The sequence below is a fragment of the Carassius carassius genome, chromosome 24, assembly GCF_963082965.1.
Source record: "Carassius carassius chromosome 24, fCarCar2.1, whole genome shotgun sequence".
In the NCBI taxonomy this organism is placed as follows: domain Eukaryota; kingdom Metazoa; phylum Chordata; class Actinopteri; order Cypriniformes; family Cyprinidae; genus Carassius; species Carassius carassius.
Window position 1 is genome coordinate 25,978,609 of NC_081778.1, and position 23,936 is coordinate 26,002,544.

The 23,936-nt window shown below is 36.4% G+C and overlaps 1 protein-coding gene across 1 annotated transcript; it reads right to left on the bottom strand.

The window, feature by feature from the left end:
• Window positions 1-1,903: 1,903 nt before the first annotated feature.
• Window positions 1,904-22,526, bottom strand: LOC132103292 (pleckstrin homology domain-containing family F member 2-like). Its single transcript, XM_059508276.1, has 2 exons — window positions 22,318-22,526; window positions 1,904-4,825 (listed from the first exon to the last, which is right to left on the bottom strand). Exon 2 carries the CDS (start codon window positions 4,812-4,814, stop codon window positions 4,101-4,103), a length of 714 nt encoding a protein of 237 aa, XP_059364259.1. The 5' UTR covers window positions 4,815-4,825; window positions 22,318-22,526; the 3' UTR covers window positions 1,904-4,100.
• Window positions 22,527-23,936: the final 1,410 nt, after the last annotated feature.

Consider the following 23,936-nt stretch of genomic DNA (forward strand, 5'->3'; position numbering starts at 1 on the left):
TATAAAAAAAAAAATGATATATTAATTCTAATGGAAAAAATAGCTCATAAAAATTATATAATTAATGCAAAGTATCATAAAAAAATCTAAAAATTCTAAATAATAATCAGAAAACATTATAGAACAAAAATATATTTGATTGGTTATCCTGGGAAAAAGTAAAGTACAATTTTAAGGCTTCGCCCGTTTTCGGGCGGGAGGAAGCTAAGTGTGACCCATTTACGAAGAAGCCCAGAGGGTGGAATATTTCACACAATAATGACAATTCTGTCATCATTTAGACAGCATCATCGTGTCTTTCCAAACCTATGACTTACTTTCTTCTGTGGAACACAAAAGATGATGATTTGATGCATGTTAGAAACCAAAAGGATTTGGTTACTGAGTTCCATTCTACAGACACACACACACACACACACACACACACAAAGTGATTAATGGTGAGTAAATAATGAGAATTTTCAATATATGGTGAACTATTCCTTTAATGTAAAGAATATTACAGTTCAAAGAGTGAGTTAAATGAACTTCACTTTGAACACCATCTTCTGTTCACAAAAACTAGGCACTTTTGTTTGCTTTATCTCTTCACAATGGCACTTTCACTAAGCCTAAGGCTGACACTTAATCACCATGACTGAAAGAAAAGGGGAAATTATTTATGAGAGAAGACCATGTGACTGCAGAATACAGATTCCCATGATAACCACCTAGAATCCTTAATAATCCTTTAAAATGTGTTCAACACCAGCAGAGTGTGCATATCTTGTTGCATATCTCTCCTTTCTCGGACACACCAATTTCAGGACTTGGAGTCTCTACTAATGAGCTGATGATCTGAATCAGGTGTGTTTGATTAAGGAGACATGCAAACATGCAGTTTTGAGAGGGCCTCCAGGAACATGGTTGGAAACCACTGTGTTAAATTTTACTTGTGTATTAGCACAGAAGAACAAGGATTACTCTGAATATGCTCAGATAAAATGTGTGCAGGACTGCTCTAAGCCAGTGATTTTGTTTTCCAAAAATGTAAAGGTCATTAGCATGTAAAATGCCTTGCTTAAACTTGTTTTAATGCTAGATATACCCAGACTGATTATGGAGATTTTTCTTGCATCATGACAAGCATGTGATATTTAATCACTTAAATCAGCAGCATAATCCCCATGCACGGAGCAGAAGGGTTCAACATCTGCAGCCGAGGGCCCTCTGAGAAGCAAACAGTCCTGACAGGTTATTATACAGCAAAATGATCCGCAGTGGAACCTTTTAGAATTATAGACACACCCCAATATTCTTTACGTTCTGGTGGTCAGGGTTAATTTAAATTTCCCACAAATCTGACAGTGATTAAGCACGCCGCACCTCTAACACTTATTAAAAATCCAGACTGTCAATTTGATGAAGGAATTGAGTGGCAAAAACCAAATATTATTGACATTCGTGTCACACTACAGCACAAATGAGTGGTTTAAGCAACCCATTTATTTCCATGCTTGTCAATTACCAGCATAGAAATGCGTGACTTTTGTATTTCAGGCTTCAGTGATTTGTTCCAAGAGTGCCAATAACGCCATAATGGTCTGACTCCTTAAAAAGCTCAGAAGTTTCAGAAGAAATGCTAGTCAAACATAAAATAAGGAATCAAGTCAACTAAGGAATTTAAATGGCACATTAACACCAGTAACAGAGCAATTAACAGCAACCCCCTTAACATACTGCCGCACGTGGCATGGATTACCATACAAAAGCTGACACAAATAGACTAAACTGTAACAGACAGAATATCCATCACAAAGTTTGGTTCCTATCCCAGTGAGTCCTACTTCCAATGACATTAATACTCTGTTGCATATGCCATTGGTATTGCATTTGCCAAGTATTACAGAAGACAAGACAAGAGTTTAAGCAATGCATATATTTCTCAGAATTAGTATCTTATAATGATAACATGGATTACATTCAATTTTCAGCCCTTTCAGAGTTTTAAATGAGAATTAAAAATGTACAAGAAACAGAAATCCCCCAAAATCCATTCAAGAATAAGGGAATCATAAATTACATGTACAAGAAATCACAAAAGGAAATAAATGGAATGTAAATGTCACTCCTGATCATCCTCTACTCGGATCTATTCTCTTGCATTTGAAAGCCAGATTTGTAAAGACATGTAGTTTCCGCCCACATACTAACCAAGCCTCTCCCCAATCATGCCCCACCCCTCTCTTGTGGTTTGCAGTGAGAAGAAAAATGCTGGTAAGCTGATCCAGAGGTGTTCAGTAAATGCACACATGAACCACACGGAAACACTATGAAAAAAAAAACCTAAAAGCAGCAAGCCCAACTAAGAGTAAAATATATATACAAAAGTTTACAACATGCAAAATCAAAACAATCATCTCAAAATATTACAACTGAAGTAGAATATTACGACATATAAGTAAAATTAAAACAATCTCAGGTTAATTTTGGAACGATTAGACCAATTCATTAACTCAAACATGATGCCATATACAATTATCCTGGAATCTAACGTTAGATTTCAAAAGCAAGATTAGATAATTACCTTGAGTCAATCATGGTAAACCTAGTTCTAAGTCTCACATAAGTGTAAAAGCAAAAAAAAAAAAAATATATATATATATATATACTTTTCACTTCAGTGTATCTGTAACTGCATGTGAACTAGACTGAGAGTTTAATTAAATATCCCTTTTCAATGTCAGTTTTATTATTCTGACAAACAAAATATGCCATCTTAACAGGTGATCAAGTATTCAGTACTAAGATGTGTTTTCGAGCAGTATAGCTGATTCTCCCACTAGCTTGACTTGTGTGGAAGTAAAAACCACTGTAAAATTGGCAGATCGTTGATAAAATATACTACAGTATCTCTCTAAAGTGTCCAACAGTCATTTATTAAAACCACTTTGGAAAGTTGTTAGTGCAGTTTTTCTTGTGTCAAACAACCATAAAAAAAACGAAACAAAAGGCGCCTGTTTGACAGTCGCTTCCTCATAATGCTTTCGATTCCCGTTCAAAACATGTAGAACTGACTGTCCAGACCCAACATGTGACTTCAACACAGAGAACTCGAAGAGAGAGGTCAGGCGGAATGGATAGTGAGTCCTAGTGCGTCCTTCGCCTTAGTGACATGTGCCCTTAGTGATTCCTGTGAGTTGAGATCGGGGCTGGAGAGATACCATCATAGTTTAGGGCATGTGGACTACAGATGCAGGATGTGAGAAAATACTACAGCTGGAATCACAGAAATTTCCAAAAGCTATTTGGAAAGAGATATTATAATGATATGAACTGTACTCAACTGAACTAATTTTGACTATAACCTAAAAAAAAAAAGGTCAGTCAATGTTACCTGTACACCTCTCAACAGAATACATCATGCAATGTGCCATCAGATAAAGGCCGGTGTCTCAAAGCAAAGTAGTAAACAAAAAATAGTTTCTAATTTCTCGATCCTGAGGATAAATAAGAAGGCACTAAGGCAGTAATGACCTTGTCAGATGAACTTTGCAACAGACTTCCTGCACCACAGCATTAAATACAAGGATTTACAAGCTTAGTAGCGTCTATCTGATATGTCATTTGCAATTACTAGACACTAAGCCAAGTGAGATCCAGAAGATCTTCGCTGACCGCAAGCTTTCACGGTTTGTTAGTGGTGCAGCTCCTCGTTTAAAACTACACGGTTTCACCTGAGGGAGTGTATGTCTAGGAACAGCTTGCGATCACATTAACCAAAATTTTCTTCTTCCTGCGGATAGCAGCATCACTCAGTAAAAATACAGTAGCAAAAAAGAAAGGGAAAAAAGTTCAAAATAAGATGAAGGAGCACCTTTGCCAATAAATGCATCTAACATGAAAGCGGTTAAAGTGGACTATGAGAGTGACTTTAATGTGAAAGTAGTGTTCATTAATACGCAGGAACAATTCCCATCAAACCTTTTGTTCATATGCACGGGGGTCTCTAATCAAAAGTGTTATCGCCACAGGAACCTTTGAAAACCCTGAATGAATATTAGACTATTATAATGGGATATGATCAGTAGATCAGTTGTCAATATTCCTAAAAGTGACCCTCAGTCACTGCTGTCATCATCGTCGTCGTCGTCCGAGATGTTGTTGCCGGAAATCTCCAGATGGCTGTAGGAGTCCGAGGAGAGCTGCTTGTAACAGAACTCACACACACGCACAGGCTTGGTCGACTGACTGGGAAGCAGGAACTTCTTCTCTGAACAGGGGCCACACACAACAAAGCCGCATTTCCGGCAATGGTGGCGCCGGTTAACGGGGTTGAATTTGATCTTCTGGCAGCGCATGCACACGGTCGCCTCAGAGTCAGGCACCCAGACAGCTGCGTGCTCACCGGTGGGAGATTTCCCGCTTTTTTCTAGTAGGTCCGAGACGCACTTGCTGATGTGGCTCATCCACTCAGACTTCTCTGATGCTGTGGCGGCGTAGACGGCAAAGGATTTGGTGGGTGTTTTAATGAACCAGCCATTGCGGAGGTCGCCCTCATCCTCTACAGTGTCTATGGTGACGCTCTCCAGAGGGATGATGTGCTGCTTATTGTACTTCTTCTTCTGGATGACGATGTTGCCGTACACCAGGATGTCGTTAAAGAGGAAGAACTGTCGCGCTTTGGGCCTTTTGCGGCACAGCTTTGTGAGAACACCCTCTCCTATGAGCACTCGACCTGGGATGGCCAACGGTTGTCCTGCTGTGCCAAAGCATGCTTCCACGACCCCGATTCGCTTAGAGTTGGCCTCACTATTGGCCAAGCGGTCCACCATCTTTCAGATGCCTGGGAAAGACAAAAAAATAAGAGGTTATGATTGGAGCAATAACAGACACTGAATATAATGGCTCGGACAATATCAGTACACATAGAGAGATAAAACCATACAGACATAAGGAAGGAACACTTGTGGTTTATCAAATCTTAACCAATTCTTTGTGGCCTTTTAATAGTTCCCTGAATCTGGCCAATTTTGAATCAACGGCTACTCAATGCTTTCGTTTAAAAAAATCATCAGCATATTTTCAAAGTCAGGTTGCCAAGTGCTTTGAAAGACTAGCTATTTCATTAGAAGAATATTTCATTAAAATACAAGCATTATCAATGAATATAACTGATTAACCATTGATATCATTAAACTTCAGCACAATAATGCATCCAACCATTCCCTACTCATTTTTGCTCCGATTACTGACTGTAAATGTGAACAATTACTCAAAAAAAAACAAAGCAACTTGTCCTAAGTTGACAAACACCTGAAGCAAACAATGTTGATTTGAAATACCGTTCAAGTTTGAAAAATTATTTAAAAAAATAAAATTTCCCAAAAGTTCCCAAAAAGGATACATTAAATTGATCAAAGTGACTATAAATCCATTCATAATGTTACAAAATATTTCTATTTTAAAGAAATTATTCAAAGAATCCTAAAAAATGCATCAGTTTCAACAAAATTATGCCGCACAACTGTTCAAAACTGATAATAATAAGAAATTAGCATATTATAATTATTTCTGAAGGATCATGTGACACTGAAGATTGGAATAATGGCTGCTGAAAATTAAGTTTTGCCATCAAAGTAATAAATTACATTTTAAAATATATACATACAAACATACAGGACAGCATATTGGTTTTTTGCTCCGGATACAAGAATTGTGACATTTTTCTGGTGAAAATGTAGTATTGTGAGAAGGCTACCCAACAATATTTTTGACTAACAATGACTAATACAGGATTACTGTTAATAAAGAGCGGTCTCATACATCATTAAAAGAAAGACAAATCTGTTCAAAGGATAAGAAAAACGAGTGTTCCCGCAGCACAATATACATCATTGTAGGCAATTTAATTATTTTTATTTTTTTATTAAATCTTTCAATCTGCAGATTGTTTGGCGGAGACCATGAGTTAAGATGTATACTGACATGCTTTCACAATAAAATAATGAATATAAAAGGCAATATAATTTATCACAGAAAAGCGACATTAATTGCAGCTTTAATAGTAAACCTCCAATCAGTCTAAAGCAACCCTGCATCTTTGATCATTATAACAAGGTATCTTTTCACAGCGTCAGAGAGAAACAGAGCTACATGAGCTTTTCAAGGTAGGACAACAGGATCTGATCATTCTCACATTACATCCTGTCTGTCTGCCTCTTCAGTGTTAGCTGTGCTGGTCTAAGAAATGAACTGCACTAGTTAAAAAGAAACAACACGTGGCAGCAGATGATATACACATCTCATAATGCTACTGATACATTTAATAAGTGTGTAATACTGTAGTGTCACCCTTGTTATTCACTTGCCTTTCGACGTAAACAAATGACATAATCCAGAGTTTACCAGGCTGCTTCAGATGGCAGTGCAGATTGTGACGAACACACTCTGGTTTAGAGTCATGCAAAAGCTACACACTTTGGTATCAACTCATTTCCCTCTTTGTGAATTAGAAATGCTCAAACCCGGTCTCTGTGTCATGCCAGCTGGGTTTCCAAGATACAGAGTGTTTGAATAAAACAGAAATCTGAGGTCGGTAGACGCCAAGGGTAAGAAGGGTATCAGTGTGAAGCTTGGTGAACTCATAAATCAGTAAAAGAGGAGTTAAACGCTAGGGGATTATGAGACTAGAAAACAATACTGGGCGTATTTCCATGATGCCATGGATAAGGTAAACCCCAGTTCTGCCCCCGTTATGACTATCATATTGTAATCTGAGGACAGAGCACACAAAACGAGCCCCATAACCAAGAGAGGTCCATGACATTTAATACATCCTACACATTGACCTCGATGTTGAAAAAGCAAGTGTGCCCATGTACAACTTCAAACTTCACACACAAACCACATAATTATCTAATGCAATCTGCTCCAATCGCACCACCCCCAGAGCAGGAAACATTACCACACAACTAATCTTCCCCAACTAGAACTACTACTAGTGACAGACTAGAGATAGTTGACTAAATGAAAGGCGTGTCATGTTCCAAACCTGTATGACTTCTTTCTTCAAAAGACGCTACACAAAAGTGTTTTTGTGTCTATAAACACTTACTGTATTAGACCCCAATGACATTAATCGTAAAGATAAAAATGAATGAAAATTTCTACAAAATACCACAGAAGTACTTTGTGCGTTATTCGTATGTAACATGAAATAAGTAAATGACGTAATAATAATTTTTTGGGTGAACTATTCCTTTAATGTTAGCAGATATGTACATTTGAATAGCTACAGTAACACCATATCAGACAACATCTCACCAAGTGCCAAAAAGAAGTGTCAGTTGAAAAGAATGCATGGATCTCTCAAGACACTTTCAAAAGTTAAGAGTATTTTTAGCACAAGCATCTTAAAAAACATATCGCTTGCATTGGGATGTCCAAAAAAGCAAGACAAGAGATTTTTTTTTCCAAGTGTCTATGGCTGCAGTGACTGCTTCAAAGGGGATTCATTTAAAAGATGAAACTTTTGTGAGAAAACAAATATGTGAATAATTATCATGCAATCTTTAACATAGATGTTCAGAGGAGCTCAGCAATCATTTTGAAGTAAAAAAAGAGTTTGTAGAGAAGCTCTGCATGTCTGAAACTCAGTGAAAGGACTCCACCACCTCCTGCAGCAGCACTTTCCTGACTCACTTCCTCCTTATTAAAATGAAAACTCATGCAAGGGTATTCCACACATGCTGTACTACTACATGTTTAAAATAGCTAAACATATTCCAGTTCCTAGCGTTTCAAGTTCTACAGTGAAAACCAGTGGTGCTTTGAGTATTAGAAGCACTGTGCTTTTCGTGTTTCTGCAGTTTTAACACAACTATGTTACAGACAAATACAAAGTCTAGACTGAATCTGCCACAATGTCATGGCAATACTACATGAAAGAGGACAGTTTTGCACACAAAGTAGGGCTGGACGATAAAATGGTAATGATAATTATCGCGACAATCTACCTTGATAAATTGCTAACAAGAGTTAAATAAATGTTCAATGTAATGTTTATGCACCAAAAGCAGAACTGTGCCAAACAGACCATTTATCTACTCTCCACAAAATTCAAACAGCAGAGATGCGTGAGCTCACTAAAGCCCCTTTCACACTGCCATTCCGGCAAATACACGGGTAAAGTGTTCTGGCAATTGTTCCCGGGTCGCTAGATTTTGCACTTTCACACTGCCAGTGATTACCCGGGATATGTGCGTGCTTTCTCACACCACCCGTAACGATCCCGTAACGACACGTGACATCAGGGCGTGATGTGAAATGTACGAATCGAAAACGTTAGGCACGTTATACTTTCACTGAAGCAAGCGAACGATCTCGGCGTCAGCCCGGAAAGTGAGGAACAAACTGATCTCTGCTTCATTACAGTTTGCACATTTTTTCGTCGTGAACGTTGATCTTCCTTCAAAACAGCCGGTAAAAGAGTCGCGTGATAACATGCGTCATCACTTCGACACAGCATTAGATCTGGCTTTTGTTCACACAGTGCTCGTCCCGGGTCGAACCCGGCAATGTTACTAGGTCCCCGACCCGGGTTCAATGCCGGAATGATCGGTCTCAGTCACGTGACCACTAAACAGTACTGTAGATTTACTGTAGTAACACCAACTGTACCATGGTATTGCGACAGAAATGTGGGATATTAATATAAAATTGTATTATATTAACGTATACATTTATTAAATACGTTGAAGCAATGGAATATAATTACAGTATATTTGAGATTAAGCTATAGCATTTGTGCCTTTTAAATAAATGGATTTAGACTACTGTTTTACATTAGTTACATTTTACCTGCTATTGAGGTGCTACATATGTGTGGTTTTAACTGTGGTTATGATAAAGATTGTTTGCTATGGAAGACCAATGGTTAATTTTAATAAAATTTATCGAGCTGGGACGATAAATTGATGCAGGATCGATTTGTGGACGATTCTGTGATTTTCAGAATGCATTGCAATTCCTCTGGAATCGATTCTGAACTTAGTGTTTAACAGCTCTAATCTAGTTTTTATCCACACACTCAAATGCTCATGAAGTGCTAAAAAGCGCTTGTGCGTTCGGCTTAGTTATGTAACGTTAATTTCACCTCAGCTCAGAATTCTTTTATGACATGAGATTAATGTAAACACAGCCCACTGTGACCACCCTTGTAATTCGCTTCAACCTTTTCTTATTTTATGAATGATTATTTTAGGTACAAGTGTGTGTAAAGATTTGGAAACAAGCAGAGAACGGCTGTTTCTAAAGCATGCAGTGCCATCTGCTGTTCAAAACTAAGCTCAGAATCAATTCAAAGAATTGCGATGAATTCAGAAAATCGCAGAATCGATACTGAATCATTTCTCGATTTGCAATGCATCGATTTATTTTCCCAGTCCTAGTCAGAATAAATACATTTCACCATATAATTACAGATGATACTGCTTTGATAGTGAACATAAATTTACATCTGGATCCCAACTCAAGCTTACTTTCAAATGTGCATTTCTAAGAGAGCAAAAAAAATTATATTAATATTGCAGCCTGCACTGCAAACTATGCTGAAGATACCAGTCATCAAAATAGCACAAACCTATGTCATGATTTGAAACAACATTTTTATTTTCCATTAAGATATTTATATTGTTAAGGAAAAAAGAATGGAAAAGTGTAAAGAATTCAAGTGTTGGCCATATTTGGACCATAAAGAGTAGTTTAAAACCACAATTAACCTTTAAACTTTAAAAGAAATAAAGATTTAAAATGTATTGTGATAATTATCGTTATCGACTGATGTCAAACTTTTAAAATGTACTTACTGTAAAATTTAACCTCGCAGACAAAACCTAATAATAAAACCTTTTCCCTTTCTCTTTTGAGAGTAGCCAGTTTCAACGTTTTTAAAGACATCATTATTTACTCATCCTCATGTTGTTCCAAACCTGTATCACTTAGTTTCTTTTGCAAAAAAAGAAAGCCCATGCACTTCAAACAACATTGGACCCCACTGACTTTCATGGTATGGACAAAAAAATATCTTCTATTGTGTTCCAAAGAAAAGAAATGCATTGCTAGGACAAAATGTGTCATGTTGTGCTCCAAACAGAGGTTTTCCTAATACAGCCTCTGGTTTAAAACGCATAAATAACTGCCTTGTAAAAGGTTCGCTCTCGTGTTGCTGAGTTACAGAAAAGTCAGTGATAAGCACTTAGCAACTCTTAGCAATGACACAAGCTCATTTATTTTAGCCATTTGCGAGCTAGACCTTCTCACCTGTAAATGAGAGGTATATTCTCCATCTCAATACAAAAAAATAATGTCAAATCAGGAATGGGAAAACCTCATTTTACCTGAAATCAGCATCAGAAGCACGGCAAAAGATATTCATACCACTCACAAAAATAACACATTCCAATGTGGAATCCTTGGATGAGTGATATACCAAACATTTGAGACTCTAAGCAAGCATGATTTTTCTTTATATCTAATACTCTACATAACGTCAAGTTAAAAGAAAAAACACAAGGGTTGTAAAGACATGTCAGTGAGATGATGTCAAGCTGTGCTATTAATATTATTAAAACTTATTTTTAATGTATTGCTAGAAAATTGTGAAAAATATTCTAGTTGCAGAGATCAATAAATACAAACATGCTTGGAAGTGCATATTAATCACTGTAGCCCCTCGAAGCACAAAAGATAAAGAGCCATATTTCTTGCCTGCTTCACTAGATTGCTCATGCTAATTTCCTTTGCTGAAGCATATGAGTCGCTGACCGAATTTGATAAGAAGACCTGCTGGCAATGACTGAGTGAATGTGATCTGGAAAAGAAGACTGCAAGGCCTTCACTGGACACACTGGCCATGTAGAGAGATGTCATTCTAATTCTGCCAGCCTTTATGACAAAGACAGATGGATGGGTGCCTGTCTAATTTCAATTACGATCTCTCCACTATGACTCACTAAAGCATTAGCCACAGCATGTTTCATCCGGTACTCAAACCCTCCAAAAGCTCTTTCATCATTTAACAGGCAGGAACCAAAGAGAATGTTTCATCAAGGGATGAGCAATCAAATACTTGCAATATATTTACATGAGTTAGATTTCTTTTATAATATAACTTGACAAAGAAAAAGCTAACTTTTACACTAAGTTATGGATTTACGTGTCAGATCTTTTGTGAAACACCCTTGTGGAAATGGCAAAGAACGGAACAGGGCTCAGATCGCCATTACATGTACATATGTACTGTAGTTACATAATACATAGTTTGTTTATTTCGAACAGCATTTAAAGAAATAGAAATATTGATATTCTAAATGTTTTTTTTTAATCAATTTATTGTGTCCTTTTTTTAAGTTTCCTTGGGTCACAGCAAACAGTTATAATTGTAAAGGATGATTGTAACAGAGGGTGTGATGTTTTCCCCCTCATTTCACAGTGGCTTTGCAGTACATCAGATGCTACACGGAAAAGTGCTTTTGGACACTTGAAAGATCAAAGACATCTGCAAGTGGGAGAAGAGCAGCAGGTGCAGACCAGGCCTCTCTTTCTCTGCAAAACGCTAACACACTGCAGGTCTAGCAGCCAGCACCTGGCCCTCCAGAAGCCAAGCAACCTGATAGTCCATCTGCCGGAGGAAAGCAGGAGCTGTCAGATATGTCAATCAACAGCAAAAACAACGCACAAATGGTCACTTATAACTAAAAAAAGTTAAATTTGCAGATAGTCTCTCATTTAAGGGTCTGTGCCTTTGTGCATACAGACATCTGACTGCTAAGTAGTGATTGTGTTTTTCAGCAATAGTGTGCACTAGTGTTGGGCGATATGGCCATTTTTCAAATTGTCATATCATCAGCCCGTTAGATCGACAATACACGATATTATCATGCATGTGTGGAGCAAGAGAGAGACTCTTTGTTCTTGTCATAACATAACTGTTTGGTGTTTTAAACCGCGCAGATGCGCGAGCGAGAGAGCCTATGGAATCACCAATAATCTAAAAAAATATACTTTCAAACACACTGATAAAGCCAATGAACTTCACCTGAGTCAGAACTAGGGCTGTGCAAAAAATCGAATCCGATTTTCATCCGCATCTCATAAGGCGCTCCTGTAATTATTGGTATATCTCCAGCACGTGCGTTCAGATCAGGGTTGCCAGGTTTTCACAACAAAGCCTGCCCAGTTGCTTCTCAAAACGAGTCCAAAACTAGCCCAATCGCGTTTCCAGAGGGTTACCTGATAAAAAATTTGTCCCAGGGTTAAAATATACGTTTTTGGTGGGGTTGCCTTGGTAAAATTCGTATTTAAGGGGCTAAATATCACGTTATTGGTATTGGGGTTGCTTCGACCTGCGGACATGAAAAACAACCACAGACTTGCCAACACTGGTTCAGGTGGAGCAGCATTTATTACAGAGTAAATGCTGACAAGCTACACAAAATCACTTTCAAAATCGGCAAAGAATCGCCTTTACTGATGAGATGCGCATGAAAATCGTCATCGATTTTTTTGCACAGCCCTAGTCAAAACAGCGATCACGTAAGAGGAAAAACACAGACAGACAGTGCTGGAAGTAGCTAATACTTATAAGTAAATCAGTGGAAAATGAACAGAAATGATGCTGTCTGTCGGTCTATATTAAAACTATATGCTCTGATTTTATTGTTTTGGTTACATTTTATGCAGTGGCTTAAGAGTCTTTAAGTCTGAAAAAACATCAACAAGTTAAAAAAAATAAAACTAAAGTTTTAGGTTGTGTAATGTAATCTTGTTAAAGCGAATTTCAGAAAATTGGTATCGAAAAAGGTATCGTTCAGGAACAAGTATCAAAGCCAAGGTATAGGTACCGATACCCAACCCTAGTGGCAAAAGGCAGTACTATTAGCCTGTGGCAAGTGACAACAGAGTGATGTGGATTAAATGACACGTAGGAGCTCAAAGTATTTTAAGAGTGATGGAGCTTGGTATGACTTCAGTCCCAAGCCTTCTCAAAATGTGTCAGGAAGGTGACATAAGTTGGAAAAGAGATGGGAGAGGCCATGAAAGAAGATTAAAGACTCAAACAGCTCAGAGATGAGAAGACAAGTGAAGGCTCAGACTACACTAATTAATTAATGACAAGCTTAGTTTCCATGTTTATCTAAGCACTTCTGGAGCATACTAACAGTGATGAAATGATCCTGGAAAACAGTCTAATATCTAGCCTTGCATATTAAATATAGATATCAGCCATACTAAAGTTACATGAAGAAAGTGTTTATACAATCACAGTTCACCTCTGATCTTTCCAGACTGTGCACAATGAAAGTGAAAATGGTGCATCATGCTAAATGTCAATTACAATATTTCTGATGTTTAAATTTAAAAATATGCAATGCAGAAATTGCAACCAGTGATATTTCACTGTTAGTGGAGCAATCAAGCACAGCAAACAGAAACCATGTGATTTTAATTATGCAATGCTTTATTGCATCACACCTGGTGGGCCAAGTTTCAACAAAACTGCATATATTGCGCTTCATAAATCTGGAATTTATGGCAGGGCCTCTATTTGGAAACCATATGTCTCCAAGCCTAATGCACATAAAAAATAAAATACACCAGAAAAAGCACAAACCTGACACCTTGAGAGATGAAAAGCAGTAAAATGGTCCTTTAAGTATTTTTTCAAAACAACCTTGCTGCAAAAACAAGGATGTGTTTGGATTTGGAAAACCATCTATACTTCAACATACATGTGTAGTACGTTCTGGAATGCAGACGATAAAGACGGCCTTTCCTCTTAAAGAACGAACGAAAGAAAGAGATTTTCCTTCTAACAAAGTGACGTAATATTCCACTGCACTTGTACGACAGCATTCCAAAGAACACTGAAGTGAGTGCTGTACACTTTGGGGATAAAAACTAATTGTCATTTCTCAAATTGCAACTGCAATTTACAAAGGTGATTTAAAAAACTCCAGGTTTGCTGTGCTTGTTTATAGGGTTGCACAATTCAGCCCCAAATTATTATGCTTACATATCAATATTACAATTATTTGTATTAGGAGTATTATTATTATTACTAAATAAAAATATAGGAAAATAAAAAATATTACTTTTGTAATATTTCTCTGTAAAATAAACAAGTATTTAAAGGAAAATAAATCTTCTTACAGTACAACTGTAAAATTACAATGCTAACATTTATGGCACTCAATTTCTTAAAACGTAAAACCAAGAAGTTTATTCTGACAAGACCCCTGCAGTGCTGCACAAAAATATAGATGATTTTGCGCATGTTTTTTACATAGTTTTAAAATGCACTTGGAGAGATGGAGTTTATGAGAAGCAGCATTTGTGAATCAAGATGCTTGGAGTGAGTATTATAAGAAGCTCATGTTTAAAATCACAGCTTCACTCTAAAACAAGCAGCACATATTTCATCAAACTGCAGGCTTTTTCGATTTGCTAATCACACTAAGCCATATCGCAATTTCAGTTTTGATTACTCAAGCAGCCCTAACTAAAGCTAATCCATATTACATGTCCTTGAGGTGACATGTAATAGGGTAGGACATATTGAAACATAATTAAGTTTTATTAAGTTGGGCCTACATTTTTTACATAGAATTTTTGTTATTTTATTTTGAAACCAGCATTAAATCAGCACTGCAAAAGCAAAGTATGTGATGGCTTGTAAACTTGCATGACTGCACATCTGGATAACTCAACAAACCAGTCTAAAGTACATGTAACAACCAGCAGTTTTGTACAGTAAAAGTCTGACCTTAATGCGGTCAATAAACCATTCTGGGCAAATTAAAAGCAGTAAAATGATGGTAACACAGTGCCTTCCAGAAAGTCAAGATTAAGGAAGTACAGCAGAACTATTCTCAGCAACACCACTGAATATTTTTAACTTTTAAACCTTAACTACATTCAGATCTTTTGGTTTCTCCATCAACTCAAGGCATAAACAAGATCTTCAAAGTGAATCTTCTTTAAGTTACTCAAACTTTTCAGCCCACAAAATTAGATTACGCCTGTTCAAACATACAAATATTCACACACAAAATCTAACCATACATCCTGTCACATCAGCATGCGTAAATAACCCACAGGTAACAGACAAGATAAGATCATTATTTACTTGGGCTTTACAGCTATAGAGTAAATATGCATTTAAAAGCAGTTTGCCTTCTGCAGGATAAATGCCCATGCTAACTATAGCTGGGTTCCCATCCAAAGTTGCAAATTTAACGTGCAAAACTGGAATATCACATAATATTAGGGCTGCACGATGTGTCGTTATCGATATCGCGATGTACGAATCCACGATAGTCACATCGCAGGATGTACGATGTAGGCTGTCGTAGTTGATCCGTTATTCATTAACCGTACAGGCCAGCTGCTCCCCGGCCCTTGACAAATGTGATTCGCGGATTAATTGCACAGCTTAACCATCATAGAGTGAAAGTTTATCATTTGCATGTGTTTTTAGGTCCTGTCAGTTTAACAGGGTGCATATAAGAACGAGGAGAGAGAGAGAGGGAGAGAGAGAGAGAGAGAGAGAGAGAGAGAGAGAGAGAGAGAGAGAGAGAGAGAGAGAGAGAGCGCGCGCTCACCTTCACAGTCTTCAAACAATGCGAGCGCTGTCTTGCTCTCTCTCCCTCGCGCATATTAATAAAAATCAATTGACGCGACGGTGTCAAAAAAAAAAAAAACTATCCAGTCATGAAATGTTTTCTGTGTTGTCAAATCTTGTGCGATATCCTAAACTGCAGAGATAATTACACAACGCCTGCTGTACACGTCTGATTCGCGAACTAATGATTCCTTTGAACCGATTCAATTTAATGAATGGTTTAAACAACTGACCTGTCCAACACTGAACTAATGAGACGTCTGAATTGGTGTATTAAAAAAATCTGTAACACTTTACAATAATGTTCTATTTATTAAACTATTTAACTCCATTATTTAACATTTACTATTACTAAACTGCACTTCTACAACATTGTTAATTTCAACATTTAGGCTATATCCTTCATTGTTGAAATCAAAAGTTGTACAGTATTTGTTAACATAGTTAATGCACTGTGAAGTAACATTACCAAACAGCTGTATTTTTATAAACTAAGATAAACAAAGATGAATAAATGTAGTAAAAAAAGTATTGCTTGTGTTAAGTTCATGTTAGTTAACATGTTAACAATTCAAACCATATCCTAAAGTTACAAACAAATAATTTACTCTAATTTAAATAATACTCTGATGTTTAAATCATTTAAAATGAGAATGTAAGTGTGCTCACCCCATTTTTGTTTGTAAGAAAAAATTAGATTAGATTTCATATCGCAATATATATCGCAGAAAAATAAAATATCGCAATATCATTTTTTCCCAATATCGTGCAGCCCTACATAATATATTTACGAATAAGCACTTTTCCATCGTACGAGTCAAAGAGAACAAAACTCCTGATAGACTGGCACTAAATATCACTAAGAAAAGTAGGAGAAGCCACTAAATATAATGATTTTCATATATAATAAATAACTTGCTCCTCAGAGTGAGCAGACAAAACAATAAATGCGGTCATTTCTTTCGGAGGTGGATGTCTGCTGTTTGGGAACGCAGTTGTGTAAGACAGTTCTAGAAGGCAATTCTACAGAAATACTTTGATGACAGTCTTGGCTTGAACTTTTTAGAATGACCATAACAACATTTTAGATGCAACAAGATGGTTAGTCAAGTTATCCCAACCCAAAGCACAGTCAAATTACTTTTGACGCGCATGGATGACTTTTATTCAGCAAATCTGTTTCCATCTTAATCCTTTTTTTACACAAGTCAAAACCCACCTCAAGGGTAAAAATCACTATTTCCAGGAACTTGGTTACACTGAAGACATAAGATGATTTCCAACTAATCACAGCAAGATCTGTTCTATGGATTAAACGACAAACACTTCTTGTGTCTATTTAAAGTTGTTTCGATGGCAAAGCAAGGAGTGGATATTTTTTGGCACCTCATGATTCAGTTAAATTTTGACTTAGGACTCAAATTTGATTCCAAATTCTTCATTGGCTGCTAAATAGAACTTTAATTTGATAAACTCAAATTCCATTTAGTTTTTTGCGAATCAATCCAGAATTATTATTATTTTTTTTTTTTTTTACTTTCAATGACGTATTTGACCTTGTGATGAATAGAGCCTTGAATATAGGCAATGCTCAATTTGACAACCCTCTATATGAAAAATGACCTTAAACTGTGGGCAGCTTTAAAGAAAGGAGCGATTCAAACAGGCCCCTTATCAGATATTTGGATATGCAAACATTAAAATCTCATATGAATTCCTGCTAACTGGTAGTTACAAGTTTGGTAGACCAAGTCTACACTTAGTAAAGACCTCTTAATAGAGCATAATCTTTGGTGAATAACTGAATATAACAAAACAAAAGTCACTTTTGCTTCATTACACCGCACAACATTTCAGTTGGACCCTGCTGTCTGTCTTGCTGACACTGATATGTCTGTACCCATCATTATAGACATGACTAAGTTAGCACCAGACAGACTTGCATAAGCACAGACTGATCCTTGGATGTACCAAAATCATATTATTACTTGTAAGATTCATTTAGACCATTATAAATGGTTGACTCAACATCTTTGGAAGTCATAATGCATTTACAATTAAGATTTTTGCTGAAAAGAATCATTGCACAAAATCACAGCAAACATGGTGAGGTCAATGACAGAGTAATGACTGCAATGCAGAAACAAAATCAACTCAAAGCCTAACAGAATTGAACTTTAAACTTTAATCTTGACCTATCCATAAAATGTATTACTGTTCTGAAGAAAGGTTATCTATTTTGACTTTATTAGGAAAGTGAGACCAATTGTACTCAGTGAGAGCATCAAGTAAAGTAGTAGAATCAAGCGAGGCTGGTAAACATGATTATTTTGAACAATTAACTTACTTTCACGTCTGAAATGCCTGGTTGGACAAGTAGCATCAAGGTAAGAAATAAGAGTAAATGAAGGAATGCACCATGAAAACGTGTTTCCTTTATACTGAAAACATACAAGTTGTTCAGCAAATGCTCTGATCCAAGCAGAGTTTTTATAAATATATATATATAACTGATATTCACACATTTCTATTTTTTTGTTTGTTTTTGGTTCTTCAATATACGGGGCCTGTTCTTCATACCTCGCTTAATACATCCGAGATGATTTGAAAGATGCCGGATCTTTTAATAGTGATAACTGATCTCTGGTTAATTTGGTTCTTCAAACAAATTAACAGATTTTATTAAGTTGTCTAAAATTAAAGTGTGTTCTCGTGTTCCCCCAAAAAGGGCAGATGTATTGATACTCTAAACCATAATCAGCAATGCAGCGATTGGCTGGTGGCAAGAAAGCAAAGTAATGACAGATCATATAACTAAAAAAAGACACCTGACGAAGAACTTGTTAAATTTCTAGACCTATATCAACAAACAGCCAGTTAAATGAAATGTGCACGGTTTATATTTAATTTATTATTTTCATGATTCCCAATTATTTATATTCTCGATTTATAGTATTTGTACAGGCTTTACATTTTTATTTCAATGTTGTAATTAGCAATTCATGTAATTTTATCTTTAAAGCAGATTTGTCACCACTCAGATTAACTGTATATCATGTGTGTAATGCTCTAAATCAATAATAAAGTAATTATTTTATCACAAATAAATCTTTCAATACGTAAAACTGGATGCGTCTAGACTCCACAACACTCTAATATTATTTTCTAATTAAATGTTTTTATTTTTATTTTTAATTATTGTTCCCTGATCGGTAGGGTACTCTTGTAACGAAGTAGCAGTGGCTGGGACAGATTTTAAATATCAATTCCTTTTAAAAAGATGCAATCTAATCTAGAGCTGAAACAACGAATCGATTTAATCGATTAAAATCGATTATTAAGTTAGTTGTCAACTAATTTAGTCATCGATTCGTTGCTAAATAACTTTTATGTGCCGTAAGCGGCTCATTTCGTGCATATTTCAAATCTGCGGTGACCAAAGTGTGGCAGTAATGAGCCACCGGAGGTTTTACTCGGCCAGTACAGCAGGAGAAGTAGCGAATAGCCAATAGCTGGCCTCGTTTTATGTCACGTGCTCCCCGAACAGCGTCTCTGCAGCATTCAAGCGTGATGTGGGAGCATAGACATCATATATGATGTTTATGTGTGGGAGAACTTTACTTTGAGCCTTCAAAAAAGAAGCGTAACCTGTAAACTCTGCACTACTGAACTGTTTAAGGGGACATTCACATATCGCGTCTTTTGCGCGCTCAAGTTCGTTATTTCCAACACCGCACCGCATCGAGTTAAAAACATTTCAACTTTTCAGAATGCTGCAAGCACACCGCGGGTCATGTGACAAGAACTAACCAATCAGCTTCATCCTTTCCCGTAACAACGTTAAAAGCTCAGTCAAGATGAAAGGAACAGCTGATCATAGTTGTATATGGATTTCCATTTTGAAATAAATTTAGTAGCAGAGCTACTGCAAGCGATTTTTTGAGCTGCAAATCCATTTATCCTTTGCTGAAATTTCCGCGTCTTCAAGGAGAGAGCACGTCATGGTTGCTTAGCAAAGGCAGAAGCCTCAGGGGCGCTGCTGCCCGAGCGCTATGGAAAGAAGGAGAAAGCGGTGCGCCTAGCGTTTTCCACGCGTTTTTAGGCGCGATTTGTGAACGGCCCCTAAGACTTTTATTTGTGCAGATTCTCCAGTACAATGTTGTTTGCAAATGTTAAGTCGTAAAACCTGATAACATTGCTTTTTAACAGTTAACATTTAAACCTTTACAAACATGTTCTGTGATCAGTTTGTCGTTTACCAGTTCAAAATTCAGTCGTGCAGCCTAATTATGACTGAATGAGAGAGGTAAATGTTTAAAGATATTTGAAATTCACTTTTTTTCTAAGTATTCACTGCTCTTTTTCACACAGCAGGTTTTTTGTGTGTGTCCAATTTTTTTTTTCTGGAAAACCTTCTGATGGATTTTACTTTAAATTGTGAGTTCCATTCAGGTTTCATGCCATTGGCACTTTTTTCGAAGGATTGTTTACAATTTCACAGCATAAGCTATAAAGCTGTTTCCCAGTAAATAATAAAATACAATGCACTGCAATTTTATTCTGTTTTATCCTTATTCTTCGTGGAAATATGTTCTGAAAGATTGCTTAAGCTTTGTTCGGGATGTTAAACTACTTTAGGAGCTCTATGGACTGCCATGGTGAAAACATTATTTGAAATCTACTTGTGAAATTTGCTAGAGTATGGGTCAGTGTTCTGATTGCAGAAGAGTTCGACAAAGGATTACTAACACAATAAAACAACTCCAGGTATATTTTGATGAGGATATGATCTCTTAAAAATCTATGCTGAAGGATAAAGACCATTTATTAATAATTTACTTGGGGAAAAAATGGAAAAAAATAAAATATAAGTACATAAACCGATTGATCGATTAATCGTAAAAATAATCGACAGATTAATCGATTATCAAAATAATCGTTAGTTGCAGCCCTAATCTAATCCTGTTTACATGAAATAAGCTTGTTCCCAAGCAGGTTTAAGCTTAAAGACTTGTTGCTATGACAGCAAGTCCAGGATGAGTTTCGAAGAACCAAATGACCCAAGATCATGCCAAATCGCCAACAATCCAATCCAGCTAACGGAGTTAGCAACATCGAAGCACAGGCCCCTGGTCTACCAATAAATATTTCTCTAAATAACAGGATCCAACAACACCACTATATTCAATAGGAAACAAAAAGTGTTAACAAAAGAACCAGTTATTCAAATTAAACAATTAATATTACACATTAATATTTATTTAGTAATAATACATTTAAAATATATTATTATTAAAATTAAAAGCAGAATAAACTAAAAAGCAGAAATAAACATTTAAGAATCAGTTCTCCTTCTGCATATCAGGTGTCAGACACTCAAACGTAAAAAAGAAAGAAAAAAAAAGATTAGTATTGACTTTATATACATACATACTTAGAGAACATCAAGAACTTTGCACACAGTCCAAAAGGTACAAACAGAAAAAGCCAAATTTACAAGAAAAGTATTTTACATTTAAATATATCCATTAATGTATGACAGCATCCATCTTCACAAATACAAACAACCGACTCCGTTGCACTTTTTAAAAGAGCAGGTGTGGATCAAACAGCCATATGAATGAAGAAGTGAAACTGTGACGATAGAATATATAAAACAGTTCTGAGGATCTCGTCTTAAAAAAAAAAAAAAAAAAGTAAAATGAATGCTCAATGTGTGGTCATAAGAAAATCATACATAGTATGAGGCATAGGTGGAAAAAAAAGTTATCAGACTAACAGCAACTACATAAAATTTCCATGCTGACCCTTCTGCTAAAATATGTTTGTATCCATGTATTTTTTTTAATTTCATGTATCCTGTTCGTGCAGTTACATGCTGTATAATATTACCCAAAGCACTTCGACCAAGTATTTCCAAGCCACCACAATTTGTTACTAGTTAACTTATGCGACCTTAAATCTAAAGCAATTTCAAATGTTCTCCATGACGAGCGGTTGAAGGAAAGAAAAAACTGCTAACGTTACTCCTCAATTATCCCATCACTATATGACTGATAACATGCTGTTTAGCAAGGAACAGGCTTGGGTGGTTTTCACCATGCAGTTTCGATGAGTCACCGAGCACTGGCTGTCACACAGGCGAAGTTAAGAGTACAACTTCAGATTTTCTGTCAGATTAAAAATTCAAATGTTGCACAAAAATGCAGTTGTTTTGACACTGACAACTCAACTAAAAGTCTAGTTACTTTGACGGAGTTTGTACTGGCTTGCTAAAATGCTCAATGAATTAGAGGAACATAACGTTACCTAAACAGCAAACCTATGTTGCTGTGGTCAAGTTAGTTTTACATTTCGTCGTTGTCAAAGTTTTTCCTCATGTTAGCATGCTACAAGCTAACAGGTCGCTTGGACTGTCCCATAGCGCACGAATAGTTTCTTGACTACTTCCTACAGCAGCTATCAAACTTACCCGACTGAAACACATTTCACTGAAGCTAATGTAGAAAAAAAATTAAAATGAACCACGATAAACAAGTAGTCGTTCAACAATCACAACACAAACTTGCTCTGACAGGCGCGAATGGAAAGCAGACGGTTCGCGAGCGCTTGGTGAGTTTAGACACAGACAGGCACGCGCGCGCTTAACGTACCTCAACGCAAACGATCGACGGCTGTAGACTGTAGACAATCTCAAGTTAGTTTTCCAACGGATAAAATATTTAAATTCCAAATTCAAAAAGCGTCACTTGTACGTTGTTCTGCCTCCTTCCCGTGCAGCCAAACTCAGAAACTGCACTTTCAATATGGCTGAGGGTAGGAGCAGGGAATGGAAGCGTCACTTGTGGTGTGGGAGAAGGGGCAGGGACTAATCTGGATAAACACTGATCCTTGTATTTAACGTTGTCTGGTGTTCATGTGGTGCCTTTCGCTTTTCCTTCTCGCTGGAAACATGCATATACATGTTTCTTAGAAATAAACCACAGATTAAATCTGCCTTTATAACTGCCTGGTCATGTGAGTTAGTGTGTGAGGTAAGCAACACTGCGTTTACGCAGGTAGTAGTTAAAGTAGTCCCAACTGATAGGGTTATAAAGGCATAATATTTAGTTTTAAAACTGTTATTGGGTTATAAGGTCAATGATGAGGCCAACTTAAATTACCTTGGTCTTTGTCAGGTAAGTTGACATAGCTATAATGGCTATGCATAACACAACAAAACACTTCTAATTTCCTTCATTTAGGTCAAGTGGGTAATGCCATGTTATGCTATTGTGTTCAGGTCATTTTTGTAAAAGGATATGTTATAAATGCAACATTATAAAATTTGAGGAGGCTGTAAGAAGTTTTCACCATTGGCCTCTCAGAATGTTATTAATGAGACACACAGATTTATTCACATATATAAAGACCCTGTCCTGCCCTAAATATGAGCCTGTTGCTAATTTGTTTTCTTTTCAAAAAGACTGAAAAGCATAAATGTAGCATCAAATATTGTATTGTGTTGAAATGTTAAAAGTGCCACAATGCATGTCCATGTTTTTGTAGTACCAACGAATCATAAGTGATTCAGCACATCTATATTGGGCTCATTAACTGTATTTCTTGTTTCTGCAGAGAATAGCGTTGTCATCTAAACATGATACATTTATCCCACACTGAAACTGTAACCGCTTTTCTGATTACATCGTTGACAGCAGTTTGGATGTCGTGGAGTAGCCTGGTTTCTGAATACATTGCACAGCTCTCTGTTTTGTTTTAAAGAGTTAAATTTCTTTTTATTATTATTATTGTTCTAAGTCAAGTTGCAGGTTATTTCTGGTTTGATCTGAAAAGTTTGTTTAAATTTATATTATTAATTAATATTATTTATATCAATAATCAATATAAATAATTTATTATATACATTAATATATTTAATTATATATTCCTATTAATTAAATATGCAATATGTTACTCTATTTTGCTTTATTCCTTTTTCTGGTTAGAAATTGTGAGATCAGGCTGTTGATAGTGCAACTCTCTGCTGCCCCCAGGTGACTGCCAATGTGCTCACAAAGGTATACACCTCTGTCTTATCAGGATTCAGACAATTGCATCGTGTGTGTGTGTCTATATATATATATATATATATATATATATATATATATATATATATATATATATATAAAAGTTGCATTGAAAAGATTCTTTGCATACCCTGTGAATGATAATCACTCTTTGAGCTTGTTGCGGTGCTCTTATAACTGAGCTACTGGCTGATTACTCATGA

Excerpts from the sequence above, each read along its gene's own strand:
- LOC132103292 (XM_059508276.1), bottom strand. The coding sequence starts at position 4,814 with ATGGTGGACCGCTTGGCCAATAGTGAGGCCAACTCTAAGCGAATCGGG.